The 11,031-nt window shown below is 37.3% G+C and overlaps 1 protein-coding gene across 1 annotated transcript; it reads left to right on the top strand.

The window, feature by feature from the left end:
• Positions 1-8,116: 8,116 nt before the first annotated feature.
• On the top strand, positions 8,117-10,615 carry TIL (temperature-induced lipocalin). The gene is made up of 2 exons (XM_078583310.1): positions 8,117-8,671; positions 10,331-10,615. The coding sequence occupies exons 1-2, from the start codon at positions 8,297-8,299 to the stop codon at positions 10,511-10,513; spliced, it is 558 nt and encodes a 185-aa protein (XP_078439436.1). The 5' UTR covers positions 8,117-8,296; the 3' UTR covers positions 10,514-10,615.
• Positions 10,616-11,031: the final 416 nt, after the last annotated feature.

Here is an 11,031-nt window from a genome sequence, read left to right as displayed (position 1 = left end):
TCCACTTGAATTCGTTTAAATAGTGTTTTAGCTGGGATGACGATGACGATATGTACGATGATGATGATGATTAATGAGTATCTATCAGGATGATGATGATGACAATATCTACGATGGTCATCATAAGTATTTTGTCGATCATTGATGACCATCAGCAGGATGACGATGACGATATGTATGATGGTGATGATGGTCGATTGCCATGGCTAGGATGATCATGAGGATATGTATGATGATGATGATTGATGACCAAGGATGAGGATGATGCTATCTATGATGATGATGATCGATAACCATGGTTAGGATGACGGTGATGATATGTATGATGATGATGATGATGATTGATGACCATGAGTAGGATGACGATATATAAGATACATATTGATGACCATGAGTAGGGTGATGATATATAAGATGATGATTGATGACCATGAGTAGGATGACAATATGTATAATGAGGATTGATGACCATGGGAATGATGACGGTGACGATATGCAGGATGATGATTGATGACCATGGGTACGACGATGATGACGATATGTATGCTGATGATTGATGACCATGGGTACGATGATGACGAAAATATGTGGGACGATGATGATATGTGGGATGATGATGCCGAAGGTAGGATGACAATGATGATATGTATGATGATGATGCCGGATGGTAGAATGACAATGATGATAGGTAGGATGATGACGCCGGAAGGTAGGATGACTGTATGATAGGTAGGATGAAGATTATGGAAGGTAGGATGATGATGATGATAGGTAGGATGAAGATGATGATGATGAGGATGATGCTGACTATATGTAAGCTGATGATTATCAAAGGTAGGAAGACAGCAATGATATGTAGGACGAAGATGATGATATGTATGATGATGAAAGGTAGGATGACAATGACGTAATGATGAATGACGAAGATGAAAGGTAGGTTGACGACGGTGATAATGAAAGGTAGGATGATGATGATGGTTAGGATGAGGATGATGATAAGTAGGTTGACGTTGATTTGGCATCCTCCCCTTGTTCATCCAAACCAAGATGACGATGATATTTTCAACATCTCTCGTTGACTTTTGATGATGAAATTTTCAACATTCTACCCACCTGGATGATAATGATGATGTTGTTATTATTATTATATTTAATATCATTATAAAATCATTGTTGTCACTCAAGATGTGGATGATGCAAATTATATTTCTTATTGTGTTTTCATCTTTGTCACATTTCTCTTGCATTAAATAATTTTTACATAAAGAAGGCAGGTCAGTACATAAGCCAAATTAATTAGGTCGTGTATGTGATGGAAATATATGTGGTCGACAAGCCAATCACACATTCAATGTCTCATTCCATGTTCATTAATACAACTTATTTGTTATAGCGCACATGTGATGATTATAATAAAGTCCATGAATACATGATCTGACTTAATGAATTATGATGAAATTGTAATACGGAGAACGCTAGTCTTTAAGCATGTGTTCTAAATATTCCTATTTAAAGGATACGCAACAAGGATATCAAAGTATCCATATGAATAACACTATCTACCCTTACTCATATGATGATTGGGTGTTCCCATAGCCATTAGTGTGCAGACACTAAATATAGATAGTGGGTGCCCTTTAGTGGAAAGAGTTAACTGAATTGATTCGTGCAAATCCTTGAACGGTATTATACCGAACTCTCAATCAAAGACGTCTTGTAGGCTGACAGTTTTACTTTGACTATGACCTACCTGTCCTTAATCGTGGGATTCTAAATAGTCTTAGTTCGAGTGCATCGAGAAGTTCACGAACACGATCGAGTGGTCAAGATGGGATCGTCCACCCTCGGTATAAGAGGTGACAGCTCAATGAAAATGATGTGATGAAGCCCTTTGCTAAGACAATGAAAAGTCAGGGAAGAGTTCTCCGATGATTTTGAAATGCATTAGTACTAACTCGGACGACCAATTACGGTTTAACAGTTGACCATACCCTAAGTCAAGGAGCGTCAAGCAGATGAGGGATTCCACTACCGAATGTTTTGATTTGTTCATCCATCTCAAGACCACTAGAACCCAACAGTATGAATATACTAGTTCGTACATTATTTTTTAGGATCTTAGTTCATGGATTAAACAGTTTTCTGACTACAATAGTAACATATATTCTTGGATTTAATGATGCTGGTCCAAGTCAAAAGTTTGATTCACTAAGTCCATAAAAGGACTACAACTTATCTTCATTCTTGTTAAAATCATTCATTATTTATTTTATGGTGGCAGCTTGGAGTTGACATGCCTAAAATAACTTTTGAATATCCTTAAAATATTTTCATCAATGATTGAATATTAAGGACTTCTAAGATTGCATTTTTTATCAATGATGGAAGTGAATTCTGTCTAGGACAAGACCTTAAATCCTCATGGGTGATTATCTATGGCCCAACAGATGCTAATGGAGACTGATTCAGTCACAACCCGGAACAACAGTAATGGTTCTGAGAGAACTTCAATATGGGGGGTTTCTTCTCTTGTGGAGTGTGGCAGGATGGGAGTCATTTGTGGGGATTAACTACCATAATGACTTTCTATTATTGTGGAAATAAAACAAAAGTCACCCGGATGGGGCTGCGGGTGACTGAAAGTAAAGCGAGTGTGATCTCCCTGCCCTTTTCCTTCATCCATTTCAATCTTTCATCTGTTTTGATCAGCGCTTATCAATTTTCTTTTTTATTGACTTACTTTTTTATTGACTTAATTTTTTATTGATTTTTCTTTTTTCTTCTTCTTCTCTGTCGCTTCTTATCTCCAAAAGTTTGCTTGTAAAATCCCACCTACAGTTGCTTCTTGGCTTCCCTCTTAAAGACATGCATTTGGAATGATTGCTATCCCATAGTGGCCTGCATTCGAGACAAGGAAAATTCCAAAACCCTGCGATTATACCAGTTGTGAGATCATGATACTATAGGGGGGCGAAGGTGTAAATTCCCTCTCAAGGCCTTGTCAATGCCGAAAGCCCAAACCTCAGGAACCTAGAGCCTTTTTGCACGTCTCTAATTTTGAGGTTATAGGAAGGAGCTTAAGAGCTGGTCAAAAAGTCAACAAAGATGGATCTTCATGTTAAAAATCCAATGAAGATGAATGTTAAACTTAATTTTAAATTAAAATACAAAGGGCAAGATCTTTTGTGAGGGAGTGAAACAGAAACCACGGAGCAAAGTAACGGAATAAAGATGAAGATGAAGAAGATGATATGATTAGAAAACAAGGAAGGTTCTGCAAGAACATAGATAAGGTCATGCTAATTAACGTTATTCAGCAGTTAACAAATGAAGTCAAAGGACAGGGAAAAAAACAAATCACTGATGAAAAGTAAAGGAAATCATTTATGAGAAGTAAAGAAATTAATAGAAGTCCAACTTTAGGTTTGACTTCAAGATATAGCTTTATAGGGTTCAATTTGCCGATAAAATCTTATCAATTTCCAAGCATGATCGACGATATAAATTAGATTTTAATTCACTATTTTGTTTGGATATGACTTAGGTTTCTATTTATTGTTTAGTTTAGATTATTATAGTAAAGGGAAAATTAGACACAAAAATCACAATACTTTTTATCCACTTACAAACAAAAAAATTGTCACTCGAAAGATACGTTGATCAATTTACTCTTCATGCAAAGGAAGTATTTGATATTTCCGGATAACTTTTAGAGTTGTGTAAATCTTGAAATCAAGAGGAATTTGGGTGGATCTCATCCGTTTTCCTCTCTCTCTCTCTCTATATTTATCATATCCTAATTATTTTAAGTTTTTCTTTACATGAAAAGTGAACTTAAACTATGAAAAAATAATTTCTATCTTATTGGCTTGAAATGGAAAAACATCGTCCATTGCTGAAGAGTTATGAGTGAGAAATTTATCTATCTTAAAAGACTCAAACTTTTGATGTGAAATGGCTTAATATTTTGATAGGAAAAACCATAGTTATTTTTTCAAGGAGAGCTCAATGAGATGATGTGAAATGAGCAAATATGAAAAAGGTAATTAAAGTTAAAAAAGAGACTACGAGAAATTGCTGATAAAAATTCAAGCCTTGGTTGTATAAAAGATAAAATCACATTATTACTGAACATTTTTTTGTAAAATTTTATGGTTTTGTTATATGTAAGGAATATTTTTCTAAGATACTTACACCAACTTACTCCCTATCATTTACAGTTTGTCGACATGAGTGAATTAATATAAGATTAGATTACATCACTGAGAGGATGCAAATCTAGTAACAGTTACTGCCATCTATTAATGTTTAAATATTAGGGATAGTTATACACAGAATTTCATGAGTACCGCCATTCACATGAAACATTAGAATCACACTTACTGAGTATTAATAATAATAAAGAACTAAAATTAGATTATTGGACAAGGTTGGACTTGAGTTGAAACAACGTGGATAAAAAATATTATGCGCACCTAATCAGGATAGTAAATTTGGTGTAGATTGAAAATCCTCATTCAAAATATTTTTAATTTTATATATACCTCACCGTCAGATCAATTTATTACTCCATCAATGAATCACATTATTTGTCAAAAATCAAAGTATAAGATAACATATTTATTATTCTGTTTTATTTTTAATGTGCTTCCTTAAGGCCAATTCAAATATTGTGTCCCATGAGTAATATGATAAAATTATAAAATAATTTTAAAAACACATTTAAAATATTAATCCACCTTTTCTATGGAATATCATCTTTCCTCGTGTGATTTTGAGATGAAAACAGAGTGCTACCTTTTGTTTACATTACAATAAATTTCAAATATATATGAATATGTTTGTGTTTACACTCATCTACAATGAATTTAATCATTTATTACAAATATCTGGCCTGAGATTGAAATTTAAGGTAATTTTGGATAGTTATGATTCATTATTTTTATATTGCGACGACCAGTCTATGACAAAAATTGGAATCAAATATTTTTCGTTTGTTTCCTACATAGCTACACTGTATTTTGATTCCCAACAATCTTGCTGAAATTCGAAGGCTTAATAATATAACTCAATAAAAAAATTCTTGATACATGTTGATAGATTTACAATTATATGCGTGCCTAGGTAATATCTTATTTAACCAACAGCTTGACATTTACTTCATAGACCTGTAAAAACTGATAAGTAATCATTTATTGTAGGTATTTATGACTATATTAGATGCTTTGGGATCCCATGTTTTAGTCTTCATGTTTTTTTTCCAATAACCCAGCCAAGGAGGCATCGTTCATATTCCCCACATTCATTACAGTATATATATTTCACCTTCCTTCATGACATTCAGAAAATTATCATGGTTTAATGCGTCCCTCTTGCTTGGTAAGAGAAATAGTTCAATAAACTAAAGGGCTAAAGAAGAATAAAAAAGAGCACAAGTAGAATTAAACTTTAAGGTATTAAGATGAGATATCCTACCAACAAATAAAGACTATCTTGAAGTTTCCTTAGCCTATCAAATGCTGGCCCTTAGATAAGAGATAAATCCCCTAATGATAACACCTTGTTGATGGAACTAGATCATCAAGAATAAACATTTTATCAAGGTTGAGTTTTAGTGCCCCCCAATAGATTCTCAACAAATGTACCTCTTACTCTCCACCTGCCCAAACCCTGGAGCAAGAACACTCATTTCAAAACACCAAAATATATAAAAGACAGTCCAGTTTGAGACAGCCAGTGAAAGAAATATCAATAAAACCACAACTATGAAAGAGAAAAGGCCGTCCCTAAAGGTTAAGAATAGAAGAACAAAAATTCTAAGATATCTTAAGGGAGTCCAAATAAACAAACACTTCCTTTAAATTTTCTCTACCCAACAACAATTGAAAAGGGAGCAAGCCCCTCAATAAAAAGCAGATTGTTGATGGAATAATATTTAAAGGTAATATTTTATTCTGGTCGGCTTCAATCGATTCTCAGATAATGCCGGTGTATCTTTTTCTCTACCACCCTAGTCCTGAAGGCGATAATCATGAGTTCGAAGATACGAGAAGGAAAAAAGAACTTTAACTTAAGAGAGAGGGCAAGAGAGAGATATGAGACGGAGAGAGTAATAAATAGAGAGAAACCCAGAGAGGGCATGAGAGAGAAGTAGAGATAGATAGAGAGAGAGCGAGGGCAAGAAAGAGATAGTTAGATAGAGCGAGTGAAGGAGAGAGAAAGAGGGGGCAAGATATAGATAGAAAGAGAGAGAGAGAGATGGAGGGTGAGCACAAGAGAGAGATAGAGATAGGGCAAGAGAGATAGGTAGATAGATATAGAGGGCAAGAGAGAGAGATAGATGGTGAGTGAGCACAAGAGAGAGAGATAGATAGAGATAGGGCAAGATATAGATTGGTAGATAGAAATAGAGGGCAAGAGAGAGAGGGAGAGTGCAGGAGAGATACATAGATAGAGGGAGAGCGGGCAAGAGAGATAGACAGATAGATATAGAGAGAGCAAGGGCAAGAAAGAGATTGCTAGATAGAGCGAGGGAAGGAGAGAGAGGGGCAAGAGACAGATAGAAAGAGAGAGAGATAGATGGAGGGTGAGGTCAAGAGAGATAGAGATTGGGCAAGAGAGATAGGTAGATAGATACAGAGGTCAAGAGAGAGAGATAGATAGAGATAGGGCAAGATATAGATAGGTAGATAGAAATAGAGGGCATGAGAGAGAATGCTGGAGAGATACACAGGTAGAGGGAGAGCGGGCAAGAAAGAGAGCAAGACAGATAGATAGATAGAGAGAGGGCAAGAGAAATCGATAGAGAGAGGGGGCAAGACAGATAGATATATAGAGAGAGAGATGGCAAGAGAGGGAGAGAGAGGGGGCAAGCCAGATAGATAGGGAGAGAGGGCAAGAGAGAGACAGGGCAAGACAGATAGATAGAGAGAGATGGCAAGACAGATAGAGAGAGAGAGGGCAAAACAGATAGATAGAGAGAGACAGAGGGCAAGACAGATAGATAGAGAGAGAGAGGGCAAGACAGATAGATAGAGTGAGAGGGCAAGAGAGAGAGAGAGTACAAGACAGACAGACAGATAGATAGATAGATAGAGAGAGAGTACAAGACAGATAGATAGATAGATAGAGAGAGGGCAAGAGAGAGAGAGCGTACAAGAGAGATAGATAGATAGATAGAGAGAGAGGAAAAGAGAGAGAGTACAAGACAGATAGATAGATAGATAGAGAGAGGGCAAGAGAGAGAGAGTACAAGACAGATCGATAGATAGATAGAGAGAGAGAGGGGCAAATAGATAAAGAGAAAGAGAGGGAAAGAGAGAGAGAGAGTACAAGACAGATAGATAGATAGATAGATAGAGAGAGGGGGGCAAATAGATAGAGAGAAAGAGAGGGCAAGAGAGAGAGTGGCAAGACAGATAGATAGGGCAAGAGAGAGAGAGGGACAAGGCAGATACCTAGAGAGATAGAGAGGGACAAGGCAGATAGATAGAGAGATAGAGAGGGCAAGAGAGAGATGGGCAAGACAGGTAGATAGATATAGAGATAGAGAGGGCAAGAGAGAGAGGGCCAAGACAGATAGATAGATTGAGAAAGAGAGAGGGACAAGGCAGTTAGATAGAGAGATAGAGAGGGCAAGAGAGAGATGCACAAGACAGATAGATATAGAGATAGAGAGGGCAAGAGAGAGAGGGGCAAGACAGATAGATATAGAGATAGAGAGGGCAAGAGAGAGAGGGGCAAGACAAATAGATAGATGGAGAAAGAGATAGATGGGCAAGACAGATAGATTAAATAGATAGAGACTTAGAGAGAGGGGCAAGAGCCGCAAGACAGATTGATAGATAGATGGATAGAAAGAAAGAGAGGACAAGATAGATAGATAAATAGAGATAGACAGATGGATAGAGAGAGAGAGAGGGCAAGACAGACAGATAGATGGAGAGAGAGAGAGAGGGCAAGAGAAAGAGAGGACAAGGGGTGAGCAGAAGGATCCAGAGCGAAAGAGAGTACAGACGAGTCCAGAGAGAGAAAGAGAGAGGACACGCAAATTCTAGGGACTTCCACATTACTCTAGAAAAACAAAAAACCCATCTTTCCAAGGCGCCCACGGCATCTCCCCCCCCCCCAAGACTTCACCCCCAAGCAATCAATCCATCCATCCATCAATCAATCAAGCAAATCCAGCACTACCCATCATCTCCCATCCTCCCCCATCCCTACTTATCCACCCCTCCCCTCCCATCGGACCGACCCATCTCCGCAAAACTCACCATCAAGCTCCGAGCTTAGAGCCATGGCGGCCACCAAGCAGCCCGAAGCAGTAAAGGGTCTCGATCTTAATCGTTACATGGGTCGCTGGTACGAGATCGCTTCTTTCCCTTCGAGATTTCAGCCCAAAGCCGGCTCCGGCACCCGCGCTACTTACACTCTCAACGCCGATGGCACTGTTCATGTGTTGAACGAGACTTGGACGAACGGGAAGAGGGGATTCATCGAGGGTACTGCTTACAAGGCCGACCCCAACAGCGATGAAGCTAAGCTCAAGGTCAAGTTCTACGTTCCGCCCTTTCTGCCTATAATCCCCGTTGTTGGGGATTATTGGGTCCTCTTCATTGATGATGGATATCGGTACGCCCTCGTCGGTCAGCCCAGTCGCCGCTATCTCTGGGTATGATTCTTTCTTCCTTCCTCGCCGTTTTCTTCTTTTTTCTTATTTGATTTTTATGTTTTTCGTTTTCTTGAGTCCAGATCTTCCTACTTGTTCTGATCTTTATGTTATAGTTTTTAGAAAAATGTTTCTTTTTCATCATCTCTGGGTATGGTTCTTCCTTCCTCGCCATTGTCTTCTTTTTTCAAGTTTGATTTTTATGTTTTTCGTTTTCTGATCTCTTTGTTTTGATACAGTTTTTGGAAACATGTTCCCTTTTCATCATCTTCTGAATTTGGATTCCTGTTCAATCCAGATTTTTTTTCCAAGTTGTTCTTCTGAAGATGGTCTAGTTTTTCTTGTTTGATTTTTATGTTTTTCGTTTTCTTGAGTCCAGATCTTCCTGCTTGTTCTGATCTCTTTGTGTTCCTCTTCATTTTGATACAGTTTTTAGAAACATGTTCCCTTTTCATCATCTTCTGAATTTGGATTTGTGTTCAATCCAGTTTTTTTTCCAAGTTGTTCTTCTGAAGATGATCTAGTTTACGTCGTCTATTTTCTTGTTTGATTCTTATGTTTTTCGTTTTCTTGAGTCCAGATCTTCCTGCTTGTTCTGATCTCTTTGTGTTCCTCTTCTTTTTGTATTCTTGTTCAATCCAGTTTTTTTTTCTAGTTGTTCTTCTCCTTTTCCCTGCTCTCGGCAATTTTCTTCTTATTCTAGCTTTTTCAGTTTCATTTTCTTGAGTCTAGTTCTTCCTGATCTATTTATTACCGTGTAACTCTTCTTTTTTCATCTTCCAAATTTAGTTTCTTGTTCTTGATTCTTGTCCTTCCAGTTTTTTTCTTTCTAGCTTCTAGCTTTTTTTAACTTCTTCCCTTTTTTCATTCTTTTCCTAGCTTCCTCTAGCTTCTTCCTCCAGCTTCTTCAACTTCTTTCTAGATTCCTTTTTTTCCAGCTTGTTCTAGGATTTTCAAACCACTTCTTTTTCTTCTAGCTACTAGTTTTTTTTTTATCTTTTCTTCTTCTTCCAGCTTCTTCTAGTTCTGCTACCAGCTTCAAATTTTTTCGTCTTCTTCTGCTAGCTTTTTCCAACTTTTTGGGGCTTCTTCCAGTTTTTCTTTCTTCTTCAACTTCTCCCTGCTTCATCAAAATTCTCTAGTTTTCCGAATTTTCTTCTTCATTCAGCTCCTTTTTTTTCTTTCTTCTTCAACTTCTCCCTGCTTCATCAAAATTTTCTAGTTTTCCCAATTTTCTTCTTCATCCAAGCTCCTTTTTTTGCAACTTCTTCTTCCAGCTTCTTCTGCTAGCTTTTTCCAACTTTTTTGGAGCTTCTTCCAGCATTTTTCTTTCTTCCTCAACTTCTCCCTGCTTCATCAAAATTTTCGAGTTTTTCCAATTTTCTTCTTCATCCAGTTCCTTTTTTCTTCTAACTTCTTCCAGTTTTTCTTTCTTCTTCAACTTCTCCCTGCTTCATCAAAATTTTCTAGTTTTCACAATTTTCTTCTTCATCCAGCTCCTATTTTTTTCCAACTTCTTCTAGCTTCTTCTGCTAGCTTTCTCCAACTTTTTTTTGGAACTGCTTCCAGCTTCTTCAAAATCTTCTGGTTTTTCCAATCTTCCTCTTCTCCTGCTACTTCTTGGACGCGGCTGTAATTCTTTTTTCTTCTTCTGGTGTGTAGATTCTGAGCAGGACTACACATCTGGACGAAGAGATTTACAATGAACTGGTGGAAAAGGCAAAGGAAGTTGGCTACGACGTGGATAAACTCCACAAGACTCCGCAGTTGGAGCCGCCGCCAGAGGCCACAGAGACCCCCAAAGACAAGGGAATCTGGTGGTTTAAATCCCTCCTCGGAAAGTAACTGCATTCTCTGTTTTTTATGTAAATAATCATAGACTATTGATCAATAAAAAAAAAACTGCTTCATGGGATTGTTTCTTATCTAGTAGACATGGTTGTTCTATACTGTTCGTTTGAAACAAACAAAAAATTCGCACAAAAGAACCGCACAGGATCTTGTTCTTTGTTCTGTTTTTTTATAACAAAAATGAACAAAATTTGCACATTTGAACAAAATTAGTACAAAATTTCATATTGCTCTATTAGGAAAACTGAACAGAACAAACAATTCCATCTCTATTTTCTAGGAAGACCCACTGATCTCCATCTTTATTTTTATTGTTCGTACACAGAGCTTGTAAGTAGTTAGAATGAGCTGGGCGATGCCTTGACTCAGAAAGATAAAGATTCTGAGGCATGACTTTAGGAGTGCTTATGAGCAGGAACAGATAATAACTAATTTTAATAACTAAGGCGCAACTCTATGAGCAGAGTAAAGATGAATCTGAATGTTAATATGTCAATTAAGATTTATCATGA

This window comes from Wolffia australiana, chromosome 11 (assembly GCF_029677425.1).
Source record: "Wolffia australiana isolate 7733 chromosome 11, ASM2967742v1".
Lineage (NCBI taxonomy): Eukaryota > Viridiplantae > Streptophyta > Magnoliopsida > Alismatales > Araceae > Wolffia > Wolffia australiana.
This window is presented reverse-complemented; position numbering and strand designations above follow the sequence as displayed.

Coding starts and splice junctions, on each gene's coding strand:
- TIL (XM_078583310.1), top strand. CDS start 8,297: ATGGCGGCCACCAAGCAGCCCGAAGCAGTAAAGGGTCTCGATCTTAAT. Junction 8,672..10,330: donor CCAGTCGCCGCTATCTCTGG/GTATGATTCTTT, acceptor TCTGGTGTGTAG/ATTCTGAGCAGGACTACACA.